This window comes from Acipenser ruthenus, chromosome 12 (genome assembly GCF_902713425.1).
Source record: "Acipenser ruthenus chromosome 12, fAciRut3.2 maternal haplotype, whole genome shotgun sequence".
In the NCBI taxonomy this organism is placed as follows: domain Eukaryota; kingdom Metazoa; phylum Chordata; class Actinopteri; order Acipenseriformes; family Acipenseridae; genus Acipenser; species Acipenser ruthenus.
The window spans coordinates 25,317,954-25,344,386 of NC_081200.1; the positions used below are offsets into that span (position 1 = coordinate 25,317,954).

The window sequence follows — 26,433 nt, forward strand, 5'->3', positions numbered from 1 at the left end:
GTTTTTATCCAGAAAATGTGACAGCAACTTTAATGGTTCACAGGTGGAGGCCAATGGTAAGGTAATTGTGTCCTCGTTAGGGCAATTTCTTTCATCAGTGTAAACTGGGAGCTTCCACAGCACAGGGGTTGAATACTTATGCAAGCAAGATATTTCAGTTTTTTATTTTTCTTAAAAATATTTCCCAACATAAAACCAATGTCACCTTACAATAATTGATTTTGAGTTTCAGTGTTTTAAAATAAAATATCAAACAGAACAAAATTTCAATGTACCATTTGTAATTCAGTAATATGAGAGAATTGGTCAGGGGCCTGAATACTTTTGCAAGGCACTGTATATACACTGAGTGTACAAAACATTAGGAACACTTGCTCTTTCCATGAAATAGACTGACGAGATGAATCCAGGTGAAAGCTATGATCCCTTATTGATGTAACCTGTTAAATCCACTTCAATCAGTGTAGATGAAGGGGAGACAAGTTAAAGAAGGATTTTTAAGACTTGACACAATTGAGTCATGGATTGTGTACTGTATGTGTGCCATTCAGAGGGTAAATGGGCAAGACAAAAGATTTAAGTGCCTTTGAATGGGGTATGGTAGTAGGTGCCAGGCGCGCCTGTTTGAGTGTGTCAAGAACTGCAACACTGCTGGGTTTTTCACACTCAACAGTTCCCCGTGTGTATCAAGGATGGTCCACCACCCAAAGGACATCCAGCCAATGGCAGGCCAGTGGTCGAAAACGACTCATTGATGAAAGCGGCCAAAGGAGGCTGACACGAATTGTCCAGAGCAACAGATGGGCTACAGTTAGTCAACTGACAGTCCAGTACAACATTGGTGCCGAAAGACCCATAAAAGAATGCACAACTCGTCGTACCTTGACACGAATGGGGTATGGCAGCCAATGACCTAACAGAGTTCCACTTCTTTCAGCAAAACAAAAGAAACTGTGGTTGCAGTGGGCTAAGGAAAGAAAACACTGGACACTGGAGGATTGGAAAAACATTGGCTGGTCTGATGAATTCATGGCACACATTGGGCCCCTTGATAAAAGTGGAGCAACGTATGAATGCCACAGGATATCTGAACATCATTGCCAATCAGGTGCATCCCTTCATGGCAGCAGTGTATCCATCTGCTAATGGATTTTTTTCAGCAGGATAATGCCCCATGCCACAAGGCTAGGATTGTCCAGGAATGGTTCCACGAACATGACAGTGAATTCAGCTTACTACAGTGGCCTGCCCAGTCACCAGATCTCAATCCAATTGAGCATCTGTGTGATGAGATGGAACGAGCTATTTGAAGTAGAGATCCACTACCAGCCAACTTGACACAACTGTGGGAAGCATTGGAGTCAATATGGGCCAGCATCCCTGTGGAAAGCTTTCGACACCTTGTAGAGTCCATGCCCCGACAAATTGAGGCTGTTCTGAGGGCAAAAGGGGGTGCAAACTCAATATTAGGAAGGTGTTCCTAATGTTTTGTACTCTGTGTATATATATATATATATATATATATATATATATATATATATATATATATATATATATATATATTACTTTTTACTGCTCTTTAATTATTAATTTATTTACTTTTTTATACTTGTGTGTTTATTACTTGCTTGTATTGCTTTTAGGTATTTTCATTTCTGTATTTCTTCTTAAAAAAACATTATTTTATTTTATTTTATTTTAACTAATACTAGTGTGAGCCAAGCACTCGGCACACCCCTATAAAGTTTTGACCAATAATTTAGTATTTATAGCAAGTTCACTGGACAGGATCAATGTCGGTGCAGGAGCAGATTGATTTGTGTTTGTGTACTGGTTGTTTTACTCTTTCTTGGCTTGCTGAGAACCACCTCCAAGGCTAGGAAGCGAGCTCTGCTTGCCATAAAGGGAGATGCAGTTGCAGAGGTGGTAGAGGGGAGGACTGGGGAGCAAAACTGGCACAGACAGAGAGAAGGCTTTGATCAAGGGTTTAAATAGCAAGCTGATTAATGGTAGCCATCCGTTGGAACCATCCCCATGGTTACAAAAATCTACAAGATCAGTCTAAGTGGATAGAGAGTTTGCTCTAGAAATGTAGTGATGATGGTATAGGCCTGGGCAGGTCAGAGCTTCCTTCAAACATGTAGTTTTATGTCAGGATACATCCAAATGAAAGGGTACTCAGGCTGTGGCAATGTTGGCACTGGAAACAGTGCGGCCTCTCCCTGTGGCGCTGGAGAAAGTTGGGCCTCTCTCTGTGGCGTTGGAGACAGTGGGGCTTCTCCGAGGCGTGGAGACAGCTGAGCTTCTCCCTGAGGCACTGGAGATAGTGGGTCTTCTCCCTGTGGCACTGGAGACCGGGGCTTCTCCCTGTGGCACTGGAGACAGCAGGGTTTCTCCCTGAGGCACTGGAGATAGTGGGTCTTCTCCCTGTGGCACTGGAGACCGGGGCTTCTCCCTGTGGCGCCGGAGACAGCGGGGCTACATTTTGTTTTGTTTCTGTTTTTTTTTCAAAACCTGTCCTTCTGGTCTGAGTCTCTAGGGGCGCTATCCCACTCTTACACCATATGTGACAGGACAGCGTCACTGGCAATGCTGTTTCGACCGGGAAGGGAGGAATCTACAGGGTTAAACACGCTAATGCGCACATTTAATAATAAATACAAATAACACTAAACAAACACTGGAACAAAAAAAAAGGCATGGTGGCAAAAATAAACAGGTTTAACAAAACACACGAACGTAAACAAACACGGACGTAAATACAGCACAAAACGCAAAACACAGACCACAGACCACAGAACACAGATCACAGACCTTCACCTTCACCTTCACCTTCACCTTCACCTTCACCAACATTTTCTTTAACCATCAGTAACTGACACCTGTGCTCACCCTATTTATACACCTGTGGCTGGAGTCTTAATTATTTAATCACTTATTCAATTCACGGCTCCAGCCACATTCCCACGTGTTTTGACAGGGAGAAATTTAACCATCTCACTGCCAACTCATTATTCCCCACACCAACACATGCTCCACACTGCCACATGAACATATCATTTTATTTTGTATTAAAGGCAAACTCTAAAATGGTATTATTTTACAATATAAAGTATTGGATTTGAATACCATAACAATAATCAAGATGTGTAAGTTATGCCAGTTATTTATAACAACAACAACAAAAAAACTGGATATCTCTAGCTTTCAAGAGTACTTTTTAAAAATCAATGTACTCATGCCAGAATGACAAATTGTAACCCATACTCAATTAATTTAACTTATACGTTTTAATTAAAACTGTAGTAAAAAATAAATGATGAACCAGGATGTTAAAATTATTAATGTAATGTGCTGATTTAACTGCTTTATCTTCACCTCGGAGGATTTCTCTTTTGCACAATTTGCCAATCATCCAGATCAAAAACCTTTATCTGTCAAAGGCAAAACACATGTCTTCTTTAAAAGAGCCACTTATAATCAGCAGCTTGACACTCAGGGGGAGAAAAAAATGTATTCAAACCGCTGAAGGTTTTGAATTTAGCTGCCTGTATTTTAGTCTGGTTTATTATAATCCTTTTCAACAATATGGGCCATCTGTTTCAGTGCTACTGAATACCCTCCCCATCTTCATTTTCACTCAAAACTGAATAAAAAAGGGTTAGAAATGGTCCTTTAGTCATTTTGTTTTTATTTAATATCATGCAAAGTAAGTTTATATGTTTCTATTGGGAAATTAAACATTAACTTTATTGTTCTTTCCAATTGAATTCCACTTAAATAATACAATTTATTACACATTCACCACGTTTGTTCTTTACAACCATAGTAATACTGCACCTTTAATACAAAGCTTACTACTTGTATTTTAGGGCAATTCTGGTGGTAAAACCGCACATTAAAATGAGCCAATGCATTGTCAAATAACATTAAAGCACTGTGTAATTACTTTCTGAGTGCCAGAAGTACCTTGTAAGATTGTAAGGTACTTTAGATTTTAGCCACACCCACTTCCAGCAGTAAAAAAAATATTTTCACCTTCAAATTGTTTAAAAGCACTGTCTATTCATTTTCCCTATGCCAGAAATGAATTTTTAATGCATTTCCTGTTTTAGCCCCAGCTACGTCCGAGTACAAGTACCTATTTATTTATTTTTCCCAAAATGACCCACGACTGATACTATTTCTGTGAAACATCAGGGATTTCTGCAGACATGGGCATAGAAGCACCTGCCAACCAAGCACCATGAATCACAGTATGACAGATCTGCTGTCTTGGCTGTTGTGACTGAAAGTGCCTTACAACAGGGAGATACATATTTTATATAGTGTATAACTGATGAAGTATCAGGGATTATATCTGCAAACAAATTAAACTGGTCACTCGAGGGTCAATATAATTTAAACAAAAGTACCACAAGCTGTATCAAAGCCTTTGTCTATTCTGAACATTGAAAAGGGCTCCAAGTGCTCAATAACTCCATTGGTACAGGATGTTGAAAGATAGGAATTGTTGCTTTTGAACAGTATCTCCCTGAAATGATGAACAGATGCTGTGTGTGCTAGATTGCACTGGAATTTCTTCAGTAAAGGGTTTCTGCCTGTCCTGGTAAATATTTATAATCCGATTACGTTAAAACTGCACTCAGAAAACATGTTGTCGTTCTTATGGTAAGCAGGGATCCTAGTTTTCTGCAAAACAAAACAAAAAAAAAAACGAAATTAACCGATAAAAAAAAGAATCCTCGTTAACTCCGCAATTAAAATAAAATTGCGTGCCCTTTGAGTGCCATCAATCAATAATATAAACAAACGTACCATTGTACTTTAAACATTACAAATCTGTGTACTAATAAAACAAAACAAAAAGATAGTATTTATATTAGTTTATCTCGAGTTAGTCTTTGTCACCTGGATAGCTGTTGACAAACTCATTGACCCAGTCTTTTTAGAAGTGATTTTGATCGTTTTCGGCATCTTTAAACAGCTTGTTCAGTACGGTAAAACCGCACTGAAGTAAACTATGTTTCACTATAATAAATGTGACGTGAGTGTGTCTCGTTCACCTGAAGCAGTTTTATTGAACAAATGATTATATATATATATATATATATATATATATATATATATATATATATATATTTTGCAAATGTAAAACTAATAATTCTCCGACAGCATAGAAAATCCGTGTTCTTCCGCGTTATTCTACAGCAAACGGATTCCTAGGATCCCTGGTTATTACTCAAATTGCTGCCTCATATATGTTGTCTGTAGGACGCTGGTTTTTGCCGATTTAACAGTACATTAATTTTGCAGAAAAATAGTTGTTTTGACAATAGTATTCATTTGTACTTTGGTGTACAAAGCAGTTTCTTCAAATAGAAGGAATGTTGTTTGCTTTCAGTTAATCTCAGTGAGTCTTTTTGGTAAACAAATGGTTAATACATCTTAGCCATGTTACACTGTGCATAACATAAGGTTAGTATCATCATACAATTAATATCTTTAATTGGTTTTATGTTGTTTTGCTGTATTAATACCTACCAACGTTAACTGCTCCATCACCAGTTTCTGGGACAGGGTTGCCTGGGAAACGGCCGCATGGCAACAGGATCAGAGCCTGGGGGCTGTCTGCTGTTCAGCCTGCACTCATTTTACATCACATTTCCTCACTAGATGGTGTGCAAGACACTGGAGAACAGACTTCTTACAGTATTGCTCTGACAAAACAAACCTGGAAAAGTCTCTGGAACGCCATTTCTTGAGCTTTTTCACGGAGGGAAGAGCTGGAATAAGAACACTATTAGAGGCTTGTGGAAGATAAGGAAGCATTCTAGCAGTGATGGACATAATGATGATGGTGCAGGATGCGTGTTACTCTGGCCAGTGGCTTACTGCGGTCGTTCTCAGTCTCTGTTGCTTTTTGCCGTCCTGCCTGCCTGCTGGACAACGTGTGGACTTTCCTTGGTCTGCGGTGGACAATCTGGTTGCCAGACAAGGGGACACTGCTGTTCTGAGGTAGGAGAAGATTTATATATATATATATATATATATATATATATATATATATATATATATATATATATATATATATATATATATATAAACTGTTTAATTACCTGTGCAGAAAAAAACCCCCATAAAACAAAACAAAAAATCAATCTGTAATACTTATAATAATTTTTCTGGTACTGTTACATCTGGGTTAGAACCAATAACCAGTTCAATACTGTTCATCTGTGCTACGTCTCAATCTTTACAAGTTTCCTTTTCTGTATGCTTGTGATATTTTGCTTATATTGATCCAGTATTTCTTAAGAAGTTCAGAAAAAAAGCTTAACTTAATACATGGACAGAAAAGTAATGTGAGAGAGATTGCTGTTTATCCCACGGGGTCTACTCTCGTAATAGATGGCTTAAAGGTGATGTTCTCAAAAGAGCATTTCTAGTGGTGGCTAGGGATTCATTCCCTAATTTTGTATTGATCTTTTAAACTGCCCACATGATGCTCGGTACTACTTTGTAAATAAATATTCTGTCCTGTATTAGTAGGTGAAAAGGTCTATGCTGCAGTTTTTCGTTGATTTATCATTGCATAACTTGCAGCATAATTTCAAAACTGTATGCTTATAAAAAGAAGCATTTCCTATCAGAAAAAAAGTTATAACTTTGACTGGAAAATGCCAGCGCAATATTTGTTTGCATGTATATATATATATGTCTGCATGTAGGCCACTATGCATGCATTTTTGTATGTATGCTTGTATGCAATTTAAATTAAAGATACATTGAACACATGTGGTTATGGTATTGTAATAGGAAAAAAAGCTAAGTGATTATGGAAATACATTTGGTGACCAATTACTTTTAGATTAGACATCTATTTATTGTATTTTGAGAGAAAACTTAACAGTGTTGAAAATAATTGGGTAAAAAAAAGCATCTTAAAGATAGAAAAGGAACGATATACAAGAATAGATAATAATCTAGATTTTTTTGACAGGAAACAATGAAAGAAAGAACAAAAAAAGGATGTGCAGCTAAGATGCACCCCATCGTTAATCACTGTTGATACACGGTGGGAATGTCACAAAGTGTCAGTGTTTTTTCTTCCAAATGAAACAGCTTATGTATATATACAAACGATACCTTTTCTCATGCATATTTATGCATTGTGAATATATATATATATATATATATATATATATATATATATATATATATATATATATATATATATATATACTGTATATATATATATATATATATATATATATATATATATATATATATATATATATATATATATATATCACTTTAGGGTGACTTCATGTGGGTGTGCAGTGAAACCAAACAGACCCCTTTAAACATATATCATATTCTAAATTAACCTTAAAAAAACAAAACATTTCTACCATTTACTTCAGTTTTTAATGCATAATCGGAAGCTTTAATGAATTTCACTTGATGATACCATTAATAGTTTATAGGGTTTTATGCAATTACCCTAGCAACAGTGAGGTATGTGAAGCACACCATTATATGCCATATTGCTTGCATGCCCAAAGGCTGTTATGTCACACAGCCTTATGCTTTAGATGTTGTCTGGGAAATAACTTTCAGTCCACAATGTTAGCACAGGTTGCGTTTGATTAGTGGTCCCTTTTGCAAATTAGCATTCACTGTTCTTTCCCTTTGTGCATACATGATCTGAGCAATGTTTTTTTTCATTTGCTAAAATATTACAAAATAAAATGTCCCTGCTGAGTTGCAGCAAGCTTGGGTCAGCAGTTTATTCCAGAACAGTCTAGCCTCTGATCAAGACACAAGTTAGTACAACTTTTGTCTTGTATTATATTTGCAATATGGCAAACGTTTTCATAGTGGACTGGTAGCTGAACAGTAGTTAAAGTATGAAGTGTTTGTAGGAAAAGACATTTGCTGTACAATATGATACCCCTTGTATGCTAAGGTTGCTTAACCTTATTTCTGCTATGGAAAATGAATGCTAAGCCCCCCTATGTGCGACTGCTCTACTGCGAATGTAACTTCTGCCCCCTCTGCAACTATAGAGAATGATAATCGAACACACACACACACAATAGGATATTAAACTGGTAAGACATTAAATATTAGGAACGTGTATTTGATATAATATTCCTTTAAAATCTTCGGTTTTAGAAATAACACTGTCAAATACCCCTCACTTACAAATAGGTAAATGTCTTTTCTAATATTTTGTTGTACATTTGAAAAGGTTATACAGACTGTCATCAGTGTTTTCTGAAGCAGATAAATCTCCGTTATAAACATACATCCATTTAGCTGGATTTCTTTTAGCAAAATAAATGGTGGGCCACACCTTATTACACGCTGTTACAATCTAAGTATTTATAGGAATATAAAGCATTGGAAATACTATACAATGGCCTTGTCATCTGCACTAAAAACAATTATTACAATTAGGGTACAGACTTGTTGACTATGGGGGTCGTTTTGTGCAGCCTGTAACAATGTTACTGCCTTAAGGGTAATGAAAGTCGATCACATTTTGAGTTCATTCACTAGATATGCTGCGGAAAAAAAAAAAAAAAGAACCTGACAAAGCTTTGTAGATTAATAGTCTAAGTTTACCTTTCCCCCAGTTTTGCTGAAGCAGTACAGCTGTAGCTGCAATCACCCCAATCCCCCACTGTTCAAACTGAACCAAACCCCAGCATCCAATCCAGGACAATCAAAGGGGGTGTATCTTACTTTCAAATGAATAAAGGTGTTTGCATTTGGCAGCACTTCAAGGGATTATTACAATTCATAGAGACACACAGACAGATACTTAGTCAAGTATTACAAATACCAGATTACAGACCTTTCACCTCCACATTAGCTGAGCTTCATCACTAGTTTAAAGAGCAGATTTTATTGTTGTTCTTGTTTTTACGGAACACTGTGGATGAACATATGGCGAGGGGTTAATAAGTGTGAAATATTCTGGGGTATACTGTGGACAGGCATTCATCTAAGCTGCAGCTACATAAACTAAACTGTTTACAAAGACACCATTTCAATGTATGATATTTTAGTACTTTTAATGATTTTAATTACTTTTGTCCGTGCAAATCTTGTGTCGTTCATTTCAATTAAACAACTGTAAGAAGTGCTAACAATCACTCTAGCTGAGGAATATGCCCTATTGTATGCCTTACAAAGGAAAAAGAAATGCAGTGTTATCATTTAAATATAACAATTATTATTTAATTTGTTTTTGCTAATGTTTCATAATGGAACAAAAAAGCTCTAAACAGTCAAATACCTACATCTACCAGGTGACACTATAATGGGCTGAAAGTTTCAATTAGAGTAACAAGAAAAGAATATGAATATAAAAACCACCTTGACAAAGACAAATTATTTAAAAACTGAAGCGCAGTTTTGGGGAGATATGAAGTTGAAGGCTAATGTTGATAAAAAATAAAATTATGGGATGGTGTAAAGGAATATATATATAAGGGATATTTGAGGCCAATTAAAACTCCAGCAGGTTAACTGTACATGCCCTTTGTTATAAGGGGTATTTGGATGGGCTCCCTATACAAGGTGCTGGATTTGTCAGTAGCAGAAAAGAGACAAGGAGGATTGGTTTGCTGGATAAAGTGCTCCAAGAAAAGTCAAAAGAAAGTTGAATGATTTATTTGTAAAGTGGAAGTGTAAAAGTTTTGCCCAAAGCACATTTTTTGTCCCAATTAAGCGTTTAGTTTGGCTCCCTGTTTGGAGCTTGTTTTATTTGTGTGTAATTAAAGGGCCAGCGGCCTATGTTTTTATTGTGTTCAATAAACCTTCAAAAGAGACTTTTGAAGAAACGTTGTCTTCTATGTTTTTTCCACCATTTTATAAATAACTGTTTTGTGAGAGTGCCTTGCACCATCCTGACCACTTCCACTGACCACTATATTTTGCATTGGGGTGGCTAAAGTAATAACTAGGTCATACTTAAAAACTTTGTAATGCAATAAGCAGCAATTGCATTTGGTCAAAAATGATTTCCCTCATTCTTGAAATTTGAATTGGCAAACTTAATTACAGTTCTATACCATGTTATTAGGGACAATTCACAACTGCAGCTGTTGGTAACCTTCCAAAGTACCATCCACTGAGAGGATTATCATGGTATTCTTTGGAAACAGTCGAGGATTCAGCCTATAGCAATGACTCAGCTCAAACATGTGTGCAGAATCGGTGCCTAGTTGGAAAGGCTACAAAGTGTGTTTGTGATGGCAACTATGATGTGGCTACCATAATACATTGTTTTCAGTTGATCTCTTCTGGGGTGAAGTGGACAGGCATGTAAAGCCAAGGCTTCCGATCAATGTGTACCAGCGCCGGCAGCTTGCATAGAGAACTGTTACAGGCTTTGATGAGAGGCTGTGGAGTAAATGTTTGATATTATGCTTTGAACCTGCCAGTGAGCAAGGCCAACATGATGAATCTGTTTTAATAGCTTGCATCTAAATGTGTTGTTAAAAGCAATATTTGAAAAAGGCTTTTATAGCAATTCAACGTTATAAGAACAATTAACTTCATTTAAGGCTCTAATTAGATACCTTATAATCACTTTATAACATGACGTGAAGTGATGTGTCACTAAAGTCATATTGTAATAGTATTATTCCTTGTTATTAATCAGCAAGTATTTAGCTACATATTTATAGATGTCTTATAAATGAATCCTTAAAGACTATTTCAATCAAATGCAAAAACATACCCACTTGATCAAAGGAGAGACATGTTCTTCATTTTCTTCGACATTACATTGGCATGTTATAATTCATGAACATTGTGATACTCTTTTGCATGTTGACAAAGGGTTTGGTGCTCTAGACACTTATGGGGGTCTATTCATAAAGGGTTAACGCCTGTCGAAATGCGAAAACACGAGTACATGATCGGGTTTCGACCACGGCCGCCTATTTAACAGCAGTTGCTATTCATAACAGATAATTCAGATGCATCGTTCAGCCCTAACGATTTCCGTCTATGAAGGCATGTTTTTAATGAATTGAGAGAAAGGTTAACGATTAGGCTACCTCATTAGTATAAAGTTTTCATCGGTCCTGAGCATCAACCTGCTATTCATAAGCGTGAACGACAGCAAAATGCTGTCCATAACTAGGAGTTATTAAATGCTTTCTACAGTCAAGTCTAAACTAACAACAGCCTCAGCAGACTAGTTTTTTTAAAGACAAATTTTATTTCTACACTTGCTCTGTTATACAGTTTGACATACCCGTGATTAACATTGCCTATTTTGAAGAAAATAAATCTGTAGCTAAGGAAAATGTTTAATATAAATATCTACTCACACAAGAACATATTCTCTGGCATAATCATTTTGAAACAGCGCTGTGAAGCGGAGAGCAAGTGTGAGACTGAGAATAGACAGTTATTTTATTATTATTATTTCTTTGCTGTGATCTGTGGATGACAGCAGTCCTTTTCTTTTACCTGTGTTCACAATAAACAGTTTGGACGAATACTGCCTGTGTGAACCTGTTTATTTTCATGGAGCATTACAATATACAGTATACTATTATTATTATTTGTTTATTTAGCAGACACCTTTATCCAAGGTGACTTACAGAGACTAGGGTGTGTGAACTATGCATCAGCTGCAGAGTCACGTACAATTACATCTCACCCGAAAGACGGAGCACAAGGAGGTTAAGTGATTTGCTCAGGGTCACACAATGAGTCAGTGGTTGAGGTGGGATTTGAACCGGGGACCTCCTGGCTACAAGCCCGTTTCTTTAACCACTGGACCACACAGCCTCCTATACCAGTGCTGCTGATGCAGTTGGTGGGAAGTTTGGGCTTGCTTGGTATTGCAATAAAACACTGATTGAGCCTCCCTTCGAAAGGGATTATTATTATTATTATTATTATTATTATTATTATTATTATTATTATTATTATTATTATTACTAGAATTACAGTATTATTCAAATGTCCTCCTACAGTGCTTTTAGTTCATTTTTTTTTTTTGGGTGCTACAGTTAAGAATGGAAATCTTAAATTATGACATGTCCTGAATTTCTGGCAGACATGATAGGGGCATCGGAATCAGGTTTTGCAAACTGGCCGTGATTGGCAGGTGCAGACTTGGGTTTTGGTAATACTGTCGGTGGATTCTGTTTTTCTTTTTGCAACAGCTGTCAACGGCAACCAGGGAACATTAATAATGCTGATGATGTCATCAAAAAGAGGCAGATTTTCGTTCTTGAATGACTGTATACCCATTCATAAAGTGCTTTGCGACAGTTGCCCATTTGATCAGATCATTTTATGAATTGCAATATGGACGACTTTTGTTCGTTTTAAACGAAATTCATTTTATTACGACAGTCGGTAGATGAAGGTTTGGCCATGGTCTTAAAGTAATACAATTCATCGCAAATAAATCTGCACAGTATATTGCTGTTAGTAGTCACTCTACTCATTCACCCAGGACAAGGAAGGAGATCTGTTTCATATAATGTATAGCGTGTCAGGGGGGTAAGCTATATGGGAAGAGTTAGTACAAAAATGACTGGTGCAAATGACTTATCACACAAGAAGGTAATACATCAGTTCTGTAAAGGCCACCACACACTAGACCGACCCGATAAGACACAGACACGATTTTGTTGTATCGGTGTCGCGTCGGTTTTGTGTGTGGCTGAAACCGACACCAACACGACACGATACTGATGGATTTTGCTCGTCGGCGGGTTTTCAAACATGTTTGAAAACCCGCCAACAAGCAAAATCATGTTGGTGTCATATAGGGTCGGTCCAGTGTGCGGTGGCCTTAACTGCTGGTCAAAGCAAGCTTGGCTCTTTTGTTCAAGTGGCTATGATTTGGGTTGTCAAGCCTAGTCTTCGTCTGCGTTCCCTTACCCTGTTGACAACTACATCTATGTGAAAAGCACACAACATGAATGTTCTGCAATACATGCAATATTTACACTACAATTAAGGGTGCCTCAGTAATGGTTTTCCCTCAGCCTATGCTGAACTGTCACTCTCACATTCAAAACACATTGTTGGTACACAACAGCAAAACAATTCGAAGCTCCATGTTTACAGTGCTTAATATTCGCCCCTTCCCAGTTTAAATATATTCAGGACATGGGGATACAAAAAACTACATGCAGTATGTTTTGGTACTTCCATTGTCTTTTATATGCAGCCTATTTGTTCTCTTTACTCCCTTGCTCTTGGTTCATTGTGAAGGGGTTGCCCTACTGCTCTTCTCAGGTTTACTTGCAGTTTTTATTTTTTCATCACAATTCTTCTTCTTCCTGACAAGGTTGCTTCACAGCAGATGATGGAATATAAAAAAGAAATAGCTGTTAAAAAAGAAGTGTTCAAATAAATGCTTTCTGCATTGCTTTCAAAAGAACGACACAAACATTATTTTGCTTTTTTTATATTATTCCTTTGCAGGAATGTATGGAACATTGTTTATGGTTGGTCACATAAAACTCCTTTATACAGCTTGTTGTATAATTCTGTCTTCTATGCCTCCTGACATGTAATAACTTACCTGTCCAAGACTGCATTGCGCCACCAAAAAATGGGTGCTGGAGCTGCAGGTGCAAATTAATTATCCTTAAAGATGATTTCACTAAAATCTGTAACAAATTATGCTTTTGTTCAGGATGATTGTTTAGCTTTTATTAAAGTGTAAGGAGCTTCCATTGCCTTTGTTTCCATTAATATTAGTATTGCATGGTGTTCATTCTGAGTGGTTCTGGGTTATGATGCACCAATATTGAGTTATTATCTATTTTATCTAAATCTGCCTTTATTTGGCATTGCACTGCTTTAAGCTTGTCTGGGGAATCCAAAGCACATTTTTGTTTTTAAAAAAAAAAAAGCCTAAAACCATGTGACAGTGTGACCTTTCAGCTTTTCCGGCCCCACATACTCTACATATATATAGTTCACAAGCCAAGCAGAGGTTTAGATGATGATTTCCATTACACGAGAGTAGATGTTAAAACTTCATGCTGATTTGAACTCGGCTCTCGCCAAGATAAGCACCAACTAAGACGTAGCTTTACAGTAAACTAATGTGATCCATATGTGTCTCCATCCATTTACGTTTCCTTCCATATGATGATGTAGATATCCTTCTGTCTGGTGTTAATGGCTGAAGTGTAATGCTGGCTCCACGGATCAGCTTATTTTGCCTCCCTGGTGCATCAGCACACACAACGGCTGCGATGCTGGCTCCGGGGATCAACCACAGTGCGGTCTCCCCAGCGCATCAGCATGACAACCGTCTGGATTGAGCTAAGGAGGGTATATCTCTGGGGTCTTCAAGTGGGCACCTTCCATCCTCAGTGTTTCGTCGACTAGCTCACGACACCTCAAGAGGGCTCGACGGTGATTCTGGCGTCCCAGCATCACCCCCCTCCTTCCCCCACTCAACTCAGCCCAGCTTACTTACCTGTACATCAGCGTTTCTTTCTTTCTATTGTGCTTGAGATCCCCAGCCAGAATCTTTCCGTCTCAACCACAGCCAGTTGCTGCTCCTCTCTGCTGCTTCAGATAAGTTCTTCACTGTGCGACGCAACTCTTGGCCACTGAATCCGACGTCTCTGAGAAACCGGGTTGTAGAGTGTGCCACAAATCCTCGACAACCCACTTCCAGTGGGTAAACCCGGACTCTCCATCCTCGCTGTTCCGCTTCAGTGGCTATTTGAGCATACCGCAGTTTCTTCCTCTCATACGCCTCATCTACAGCATCCTCCCATGGCACTGTTAACTCTACCAGGTGAACAAGGCGTGCTGATCCAGACCACAAGACAATATCTGGTCGAAGGTTAGTGGTGGCAATCTCAGGTGGAAAAATAAGCCGTTGACCAACATCTGCCAGCATTTTCCAGTCTCTAGCAGCTTCCAGTTGTCCTGGGCGAGGATTGGTTTTAACACCTTTTCTTGGTGGTTGCTCTCCTGGGCGGAGGAATGTTCTCTTTTGTGTGTAATGTTTTGATGGAACAGTTGGCAACTTATTGGTCATGTTACGCTTGTCTTCCAATGCTAAGGCCAAACATCGCAGCACCTGGTCATGGCGCCAAGTAAACCTTCCTTGGCTAAGAGCCACCTTACATCCTGTCAAAATGTGCCTTAATGTTGCAGGTGATGAACACAAAGGACATGAGGGATCCACTCCTACCCAGAGGTTTAGGTTCTGTGGTGATGGGAGAACATCATATGTTGACCTGATGAGGAAACTGATCCTGCTCTGTTCCATTGACCATAGGTCTTGCCAATCTTGCGTTGTTCCACACTTTCCCATCTCATCCATTCTCCCTGCTTGGCCTGGGAAATGGCCTTTATACACCTCATCCTCTTCTCCTGCTTTTGCACCTTGTTGACTACCAGCTTCCTCCTTTGAGCTGGGGTTGCCTTGTGCCATGTAGGAGGAGCTGAACTGAGACCAAGACCCCCTCTTCCATGCTGAACTTGCCCCATGATATCACCAATTCGAAGGGAAGCCTTTGCATCTTCCACAGCTTTCTTCCAGTTTTCAACACAGGTGCTGCCTCCCTTATGCATTTGTTGCGTGACTCTACTAATGTCATTTCCAGTCTGACCTTGGCACACTTAAACTCCTCGGTTAGAGCGGAGACTGGTAGCTGCAGTATTCCTTTACCATAAAGTCCCACTCTGCTGAGGCAGCATGGAACTCCCAACCATTTCCTGATGTATGAACTGATTAAAGCTTCCAGCTTCTCTACTGTTGTCAAAGAAACCTCGTACACAGTCAGTGGCCACAGCAACCTCGGCAGTAGACCAAACTGAAAGCACCAGAGTTTTAGTTTGCCTGGTAGAGCGCTGCTGTCTATGCTCTTCAACCCTTCCACTGCTTGTTGTCTAACTTCTCCCACACGAACTGTGTCCTTTAGATCCCCGTCGTACCATCTCCCAAGACTTTTCACTGGCTTCTCAGACACTGTTGGTATTGCCTCACCATTAATGAAGAATGTTTTATCTACTACTTTGCTTTAGTGGGCTTGAATTGCATTCGTGCAATTATTTAACTCAACAAAACCCTGTGAAGCACTCAGAATAATATCAAACATCATAAAACAACAACAATTCGAATGACATTGGAAGCGACTTACTTTTTAAGGTAATGTGCCCCTTAACATAATGTATTAAATAGTCCTCTAGGAAGCATAAGCATTCCGATTGCTCTTTTTTCACTAACCAGCTTCTTTGTATGGTATCAGTATTGAATAATATAAATATTCCTGGATTTCAGTGTGCTGATGTTAATCTAATCCACTGTTCTGCGGTAACACTGCAGTCAATGTAAAAGTCTGTTTTTATTAATTAAATCAAGGCTCATATTCATGAAACTGTCCTAGACTGTTCCTTAGTTTTCACAAATATCACCTGTTATTGTATTCATTAAAACAGATTTTGAAAAGGTTTGTGGATTTAAAAAAAAAACATAGTCACAAACAACCTGGTTTATTCTTAACCGTGTGTTGTTTCAGCATAGCTAAAGATGCATGAAGATGAGGTCATGAATTTTAGTAAGCTTTGATGAATACTTTCACTTAACATGTAGAACCAGACTTATGTATCATGAATATGCTTTGGAAGGTCTTGCTGTATTTAATTTACAAACTACCCATGCGGCAAACCTGGCATAATTAAAGTTGTTTTTGCCAATTAATAGTGATGTGTTTTATAGGTTCTGAGCATATTATATGTGATTACATTGTGATGACTTTCAAAACGATTCAGTCCCATAAAATAGAAATATTCATAGTTCTGCACATTGCATGTCAACATTTGCAGTGTGTCGATTGTTTATAATGGTATATTTTAATATCATACCAACAGTTTTAGACACAGTCATTAATAAACTACATAAACTGTAATGCTGGTACTGGATTATTATTTTCGTTTACATTATTTAATTGTATTTAATGTATTTAAAGGCATTCCTTATACTCTAAAACAGGATTTTTTGCAGCAACTTAATTTTGTTAATGGCCCTCAAGGTACTTTTTTGCGGCAACAAATGTTTGTTCTTTTGGCCTGCTAGATTACTCAAGATGACTCAAAATCACAATGTTAAAAAAATAAATAAATAAATAATAAAAAACTTTATTTATTGGCATATCAAAATCAAGTACAGTACCTGGCTATTTTGGCTTGTGTTGAAGGGTCATACCGCTTGAATCCACCACCCTGTCTCCCTCCTCATCCACCAAGAACCTTGGTGTCACCCTTGACCCCTCCCTCTCCTACTGTCAGCACATCTCTACTCTGGCACGCTCCTGTCGCTTCTTCCTCAACAACATACGCAGAATTTGCCCCTTCCTCACCGATTACTCCATGCAGCTCTTAGTTCAGGCCCTGGTACTGTCCCGTCTCAACTGCTGCAACTCCCTCCTGGCCAGCCTTCCTGCCTCTGCTACCTGTCCGCTCCAGCTCATCCAAAACTCTGCTGCTCGCCTTGTCTTTTCCCTTCCTCATTTCTCCCACCTGCCCCTCCCCGCCCCTATAGTACAGTACTATATTTTCAACAGAAGTAGTATTTTAATTCAGAATGATATGATTCTGAAAATGTCACGTGCCAAAAGAGACGACACGTGGACTGTAATACAGTACATACTTTTAAATCCGGTACGTATTGTAGCAGTGTGTAAAATTTCCCATTAACAGCAAAATGAAATCAAAATGTTACCCATTCACAGAACTGCTTAAAATGTAAAATGCAATTTAGCAAAAGATTAAAAAAAAACAGTATCCAAAGTCAGTATTCAAAAGAATATAGGGGTGCTGTGTAACTGCATTGCACAATAAAGACAGACTGATTTGCCATGCCAGAAAAAAAGAAGAAAAACGCGGACTGTGACGGTTAAACAAGTCAATTGTAACATTGAAGAGATGGGCTTTGTATCAGAAAACTGGTGACAGAGTTGGAAATCGCGTGTGACGGGTAAGTGCATTAATTTGTTACATATACCTGTATGTAATGGGGATTGGTTTTAATCTTAATACAAGGATGGTAAAACGTGACTGACATGTATCTGAGTAACGGATATCTGAGTGCTGACTGTGTATGAATTTGACCCTAATCCAGCAAGTAGCATTTGACTTGACAGGTTTGTGATACTGGTACATGTATAAGATATTGATTGAATCAGCTTTTTACACACTCAGTTTATGAAAAATAAATAGTTGCAAATAAAATATTATCTATATTTTGAGTGCAAAACAACTCTAAGTCTATATCCTAAAGTGTACACTATAGGTCCTGTGATAAAACTGTATGTGAAACCAAAAAAGAAAAAAAAAAAAAAAAAGGAAACTTTTCAAATCCATAAAGATTGTACTATATTAAACAGACAGATAGGTCAATATTTCACAGCCCATAGAGACTGATCTGAAAATATATTGTACAAGTTATTAGATTTATTGAACTGAGCTGAAATTTAAACACTATACGCAAGCTCAAATATATGTCATTATTCTGGGTGTTTTTTTTCTTCCCCTGCAATCTGCTGTTACTGTTGCCCACGTTTATCACACATTATCACAAGTGAAATTAGTTTGGTGGTCTCAACTAAGCCTTTAGTCAACAGTAGTCTATATCACAAAACCTCCACATAATCCAACACAATAAGCACTGGGCATCTTTAAATACAGGCAGGCTTGAAAAGGCTCTGGGATATTGGAAAGTCATAGAGACTGACTACCTCGTTTCCAAAAAATGTGGTCACTCCAGTGCAGACTTAATGCATGCTCAAGGGGAAAAATATATTCCAAATATCTTAATGTACCTGTTTCCATAATCTTAACCTGTTTGTACTTCCATTGGTTAATATTGACTAAAATGTGCAGTTTTGAAAGAAACATGTTCTATGAAACATGTCACAAGTTTGAATCCCGCAACAACAACAACAACAACAACAAAAAACGACAATCCCAACATTCAGATTCCATCATGTGAAACAGCATGGGATCTTTCTCATTGCTTGCAGACATTTTTTTTCCAAGAGGGATCCTGCTCATGTTACTTCATCTTAATCAAGGTGGTCCCTCAGAGATAACCTTTCTTTCTTGGTTATCTTTGGCATCACTTGACTAAAGGTTTACATGACCGAGACCTAAAAAGGGCCTTTCTCTTATAGGCACAATATAGATTTCAGGTTTCAGTGTTAGCTGGAATGAGTTCACTGTTATCTCTTATGCCATATGGTGCATTTTCTTTAGATTCCCCAGCCTTACCATTGTATAACATGTAAAGCACCCATTTTTGGATGTCTTCCCTGCAGGTTGCAATATATTTCCCTGTCCCTTGAACAAAATGGCACATGCCATGACAGAGGATCTAGATAGGCATAGACTTTTTAATTTAATGTTTTTGGCAGAATGTATTACAGTCATTACCTGCTTCTCAATTTCAAGAATACACACAGGCAGACACATACAGGTTGCAAATCACAAAACCACCATCCATTAAACTAAACCATTATCATAAACCATGTATCAAGTAATATGTGACCATGATGCTGGAGGTATAAAGCGAGGAGTTTTTCTATGCTATGAAGTTATAGTGTTTAAATCACAGACACACTGTGGTATTTTACATATGGTATTTTATAATGAAACACTAAAAGTACAATACTGTATTATGAACTTAAAAATGACCCTGGGTAGTGTTGTGGTCAAGGCTGTCAGCGGCAGGAAAGCAAACCCAGAGTCAGAAGCTGCAGTTTAAGCGCTGTACGTACTTTTATTTAACACAAAAAAATTAAGAAACAAAGGCACAAGTGCCAAAACAAAAGGTTTACACAAAATAAGTCACCTCAATTCAGGCTGGGCAATGGTCTTCATGGAATTGTTTTCCCCAAAACCACAGTACATACACTCTCCACAAACTCCTCCTAAAGTCCTTTATCAAACAAATGATTTATACATGTAGCCATTCCCCAAGTAACACTCAATTACCAAATTGAGGAATGGCTACATTCCCCATGTGACTGTTGGCAGAGATGGATTTAACCCCACCCCTGCCAAACTAGCATTCAAAATACCACCACCACACCATTTACACCAGCAGGGCTTCTGTCCAGCCACAGACCTTATTTAAACGATATGTGTATTTAGACCCACTCCTCTTTAAATTATAATATACTAAGCATCAAAAGAAATGTATCACTTATATATGAGCATCAAAATAAACTTATAACTTATATTTGGATAAAATTCACTAGATATGTATCAAGGGCAGCAGTGTGGAGTAGTGGTTAGGGCTCTGGACTCTTGACAGGCGGGTTGTGGGTTCAATCCCCAGTGGGGGACACTGCTGTTGTACCCTTGAGCAAGGTACTTTACCTAGATTGCTCCAGTAAAAACCCAACTGTATAAATGGGTAATTGTATGTAAAAATAATGTGATATCTGTATAATGTGAAATAATGTATAATGTGATATGTTGTAACAATTGTAAGTCGCCCTGGATAAGGGCGTCTGCTAAGAAATAAATAATAATAATAATAATAATCGAAAAATGAGTCGGTGCAGTGACTTCTTATTGTGGTGATTAACAATTGACATCACGAAGATGCTGCAAAATGATCTGTTGATCTTGGGCAGGTGTTATGACTCTTGGTCTCTTAGTTCGTGGCCTGTCATTGAGAGAGTGTGTCTGGTTATACCGTCTCACCAGGTTTGAAATTGCTGGTTGTGAGCACCCAAGTACAACACCCACAGTACGCTGCCCTAGTCCAGCCTCCAACATGCCGATTACACAAAGGCGCTGCTCTCTTGACAGACGTGACATATTGTTTTTTTTCTGTGATTTTCTTTGTTGCTTTTATTCAAGCTTGCAATTCAACAGCTGAAATCACTCCATATCCAGTGTCCAATCAACTGTCTCACTAATTAGGTGATTAAGTGCATATGCTTCAGTCATAGTCACTCAAGCATGTCATGGTCACGGATGAATGATCGAGTGATTAAAAAGAAACCAAAAACATTTCTTCAATGTCCTTCATTTATATACCTTATTTTTTTCGGAAATAAATGTGTTGTAATAGTGATAAGTTTCTTTTGATGCTCGATATATTAGATGAATAAACCCCTCTGTCTTTTATTAACAACAATTGAGAGGCATTATGGTCTATTTCTGGCCGCTGCTATGGCTAATCTTTAGATTAGAACCATTGCTATGTGAGCAAGTTCTACAATTTGCTTGAGTATATTCAGTTAATGAAAGATATTTTAAAGATTTAAAACATCTGATACAGTATAAGCATTTGGTTAAGTACAATGTGTTGCATACTGACCAGATAGAAGGGTATGCCTTCACAGCCTTGATTTTCTAAATGAGATGTGCTTACCAGCTCCATGGCCATCTTCCAGCAAATTATGTTCACTTGAACGGGCAAACAATTACTGCACTGTGTACTTTCTCATTAAGTAGGCCCCAAGTCATTTTTTTAAAACTGGGTTCAAAATTAATGCCACATGGATTCTTTTAACATTTAAAACAAATACCAGAGAGGAGAAAGATTTAATTAGCTGGAATGGATGCTTAATTACAGTAATGCAGATGTACAACAAAATGATTATTCTTTATATCTATTACTAATTCAATTATAATAATTACTTTTATTGTAAAGTTAATCAACTGTAAAAATAATGGATTGTGAATGCAAACATAAGATTCATATTTGGTTCTGGGACTGAAAAAGCAATTATGCATACTTATATCACAGTATGTGTAAATGGGCTGACTCTACTATATATTCTGTAATATATAGGCTACAGTAGGTAAAAGCTGCATCCCTGTTGTAAGACAGTTCTGGTAGAATGCTGATACAGCCGTATCTTAAACTTCATAGATCACTAACGGTACACGGGGAACAGTGTCAATAGTAAGGACTCACTGGACCATTCTGAAGAACAGTCATTGCTGCAGATTTTCACCTCAGCTTTCATGAAGGAAATAGATTAGGTAGGATAATTTAATAACCTGGCCATGCATCATATCTGCAGATGTATGGCAGGTAGCGTTATATCTGGGAATACATTTTAATTATAGGTTTCCTTATGGCAGCTTATAAAAAGTATGAAATAACAAAACAAACAGCTGCAGTAAGAAGAGAAGCTGTAATTGGTCAGCCATTTATTTGGTATGCTTTTTGAAGCCGCTACAAGGATACCTAGGTATAGAGAGTTAAGTAGAAGCTTGTTGCAGGTTTGTCACAGTAGTTATTTTAGTAATTTTCATTCCGTATTTTGCTTGCTCACATTGGTCTCAAATGTTAGGATTTCTACACCTCCATGGGGCAGAGATACCGAGAAGGTTATGTGTGGCTTCTACAGCAAAAAAACCGGCTGGCAGATTCAGGGTCAGGGTTTGAGATTGATCGTTCTTTGACTAGTTGTTCTTATGGTAAATCAGTTGCAAGGTGGCCCTACTGACTGCTAATGCTAGTGTCTTGTGAAAAAATAAATACAACAACATTACCATAGAATACAATCGTGTCTGTGGTGCTTCTATTTTTTTTCAGTGTCCCCTTGTTTATTTTTAGATGTTTTTGTAAAGTTCTTTTCTTTTTTATACCGCATTAAAAGGGAATTGACCGGCTGTATCTTCTATTGTCCGAAAGTACTGTTTTGAAGTTTAAATGTGTTGAGGCATCCAGAGGACTGCTGAAACCAAATAACAGCACATTAAACTGACAGAGACCAAAAATCCAAAATTTGTTAAAAGAAAATCTGATTCCACCACTGTGGATGTGTAACACCACACTGAAATATCTATTCCAGTCCATAAGCAGGTTGTTTTTTGTACATTATGTTGTTTTAGATTACCTTTATATAGGGTGACCAGATTTTCAATTATCAAAACCGGGACACATTGTTAAATAATTAATAACCTTAATGAAACCATTTAAAAATAGGTAATTTAATGGTTTAAACAGCCATCCCCTCACTCTTAGTATTATCTTTTTGTTTTTTAGTACGCTCCTGGGTGTATCATTTGTGGCTAATTAGTTTAACTTGCCATATTGTGTTATACGTATTGCTACTTTTATATTATTATTATTAGTATTATTCTTCTTCTTCTTATTATTATTATTATTATTATTATTATTATCAATAACAACAATAACAACAACAACAACAATAATAATTGTTTTACTGTTTTACTCTGCGTCAGGATGGCTCTATTTATTGATGTTGTTGATGTGGTTTAACCTGGTGGATTCGGATGCTTGCAAATGCAACCTCTCGCTGCTCTGTCTGGCTAAATCCTGCCAGATCTGAACAGCTGTGAAATCACTGTATATTATACATACTTGTAGATTCATATTGAATATAAACTAAATTAAAATGCATAGTGCACTGAGGATTTATTAAAATAATGTTCTTGATTACCCTACTACCTTTTTTTTTATTTAGTTTTCACTTCAGGTGCAATAAACTAGTTATATAGAAAACGGTTGTTTATGTTATTTTGGCAAAAGTTATTTCGAGTGTGTCGTGCTACAGGAAGCGGCTGAAAACCGTGACATTTTTAAGATTTTGAGAAAAATGTCGGGACACCGGCACCTTTGATGGAAAACCGGGACTCTCACCCTACCTTTATAGATATCTAGGCTATAGGTTATATTTTTGCAAAGCAAATAGTATTTGGAGACAAAAATAATAGCAGGTGCTCAATGATACACATTGTGACACGACACTGCAGACTAACCACGCAGCCACTTCAGAGCTACAGCGTTGGAGGACAACGCAGCTTACAGGCAAGCCCGCAGGTGCCCGGCCAGGGGTCGCTGGTGCGCGGTGAGCCGAGGACACCCTGGCCAACCTAAGCCCCACCCCGGGCGGCGCTCGGCCAATTGTGTGCCGCCCGCTGGGAGCTCCCGTCTACGGTCGGCAACTCGGAGTGCCTTTACCAGATGCGCCACTCAGGAGCCCTTACTAAGAGAACATTTTTAATTAAATACATTTCATCCCATTCATGTTTAGGATATCAGAATGTTTCCAAGACTATGCTAACTTTGATGAATAAGATCTTTAGATGTCAGTTTTCCACTGTTGGATTATTGATTTTGTAAAATTAAAATTTGGGTACACATGAATATTTAGGGGAGCTCCCTAATAAAAGCTGAATCTCAAAACAATAATTGTGTCAATATAGTAATTGTTACAGCTGTGTATAATGGTATTTAAAACAGGATTAATTTATTCCTTTTTACATATCCGCCCTTACTCTGATCCCACCGCAGTCGGATACGCGACGGATTACTGTACAGCATTAAAGTTGCAGAATATGCATCTGTTGACAATTTCAGTCCTGTCAAAGCAGATACTTTTTAGCATAGGATAGTCAGTTGGACAAGAAAAGTGCACACATGATGATTTTTTCTATAATAATGGTTTATTTACTAAATCTGTACTAAACTCTGGCGAGTCCTAATGTGAAGAAACAAGTGAATTCTATGAAGGTATATTGCAGATGTGCTCTTGGAGTGACGCTGTATCTTTCCCATGTTCTTTCTAGCATGCCACCTGCCTTTCTTTGCACAAATGTTTTCCCCTGCTGGGGACCATTGCTAAAAAAAAAAAAATCTGCTTCCATACCACCAAAAATATTGTATGTGAGTGTCTGGGTATTTTGTATCTAAGCATGATATCTTGACATTGCTACAAAATAGCATCACACACGTTGGTAGGTGGGCACAGTAGCTCAGAAAATTCAATTTCCATATAGAGAACAGTTTATTAAACACCAAGCATATTCCATTGTTTCTGCAGTGGTGTGTTGTCTGCATAAAATGATTAGCAGTATTTGTACAGACCATTTGACATTTTTGGGCCAAATCATAACACTTTTAAGGACTATTTCTAAAGACTCTTTTTGAAGTGATTTCCCTTTGAAAAATGAGAAGAAACTAATAAACCCTCTCTAAAAGAGTTGGGTATCAAAAAAACATTCCTTAAAACTATTGTTTTGTGAATAGGGCCTGTTTGTAAAATGCTGAATAAAATATCTAAGCATAGAGTTTATGCATCTTTATCAGTTTCTGACATCCGTCCTGAGTAATTTAGGGAGTTTATTTATTTAATGAACAAGGCAACTAGTACTCTTTAATTTAAACTTTTATTAAATGCACATGTAAAGACATGTAAACATGAAATTCCTTCACTACCTTCATTATTTTCCTGATAGTATGGTTGATTAATTAGCAGCCCTTAGTTCTGCCTTTAGTACATGTTAATCTTTCTGCAGTTCTGGGTTTAAAAGACGCCCCTTCAAAACATTTTTTAAATCTCTGCTGCTGATGAAACAAACAACCCTGATTTTAAATCGTATTCAACTCGTCCATCAGACTTAAGTATCCTGCGACATAAGCAAACATAAGTTATCATTAGCATTTCTATGGATATCAGAATTAGGCATACATTATACGATCTCTTGCAACTCTATTATGATTCAGAGATGCTTGATGATTTAATAGGAGTGATTTATGGTTTTTTTAAAAAAGGGTAATGACATTGATTCTTACAAATTGGTTCCTGACCCACAGACACGGGTACATTGAAAATGAATTATACTTGATAAAAAGAAACAAACATGTCAATTGAATAAAACTAAATTAAGTCTTAAAGGGATGATGGAGGTTACACAGTAACATGCATGACTAAGTTTATGAAAGAAAGGATGTCAGAGGCTAATTAAAAAGCATCACTTGTTATCCCTAAATTATTTATTGAAGTATCTGTCTTTTAAAGCAGGAATACAGACCTTGACCTACAGATTGCATTCACGTTTTGTTATATTGTAAGAAGCACACAAAGCTCTCAGTTTGCAGCAACTCCCGTCACTTTACCCAATTTATTTATTAAAGTTTAAATTAGGGGTGCACCAATAAAGATTTTCTTTGCTGATACCGATAGCCGATAGTTACAGTGGCTCTCAAAAGTATTCACCCCCCTTGGACTTTTCCACACTTTATTGTGTTACAACATGGAATCAAAATGGATTTAGTTAGGAGTTTTTGCCACTGATCAACACAAAAAAAGTCCATAATGTCAAAGTGAAAAATAAAATCTACAAATTGTTCTAAATTAATTACAAATACAAAACAGAAAATAATTGATTGCATAAGTATTCACCCCCTTGAGTCAATATTTGGTAGAGGCACCTTTGGCAGCAATTACAGCCATGAGTCTATTTGGATAAGTCTCTACCAGCTTTGCACATCTGGAGACTGCAATTTTTGCCCATTCTTCTTTGCAAAATTGCTCAAGCTCCGTCAAGTTGGATGGGGACCTTTGGTGAACAGCAATTTTCAACTCTTTCCACATATTCTCAATTGGATTGAGGTCCGGGCTTTGACTGGGC

General features: G+C 37.6%; 1 protein-coding gene across 1 annotated transcript in view; it reads left to right on the plus strand.

The window, feature by feature from the left end:
* The first annotated feature begins 5,653 nt into the window (after positions 1 to 5,653).
* The window catches only part of LOC117416621 (neuronal growth regulator 1-like), a 317,626-nt gene continuing 296,846 nt past the window's right edge, over positions 5,654 to 26,433 (plus strand). The window contains exon 1 of the mRNA XM_034924603.2: positions 5,654 to 6,018. Within this exon, the coding sequence (XP_034780494.2) occupies positions 5,843 to 6,018 (176 nt within the window). The 5' untranslated portion in view covers positions 5,654 to 5,842. The remainder of the gene's footprint in view (positions 6,019 to 26,433) is intronic.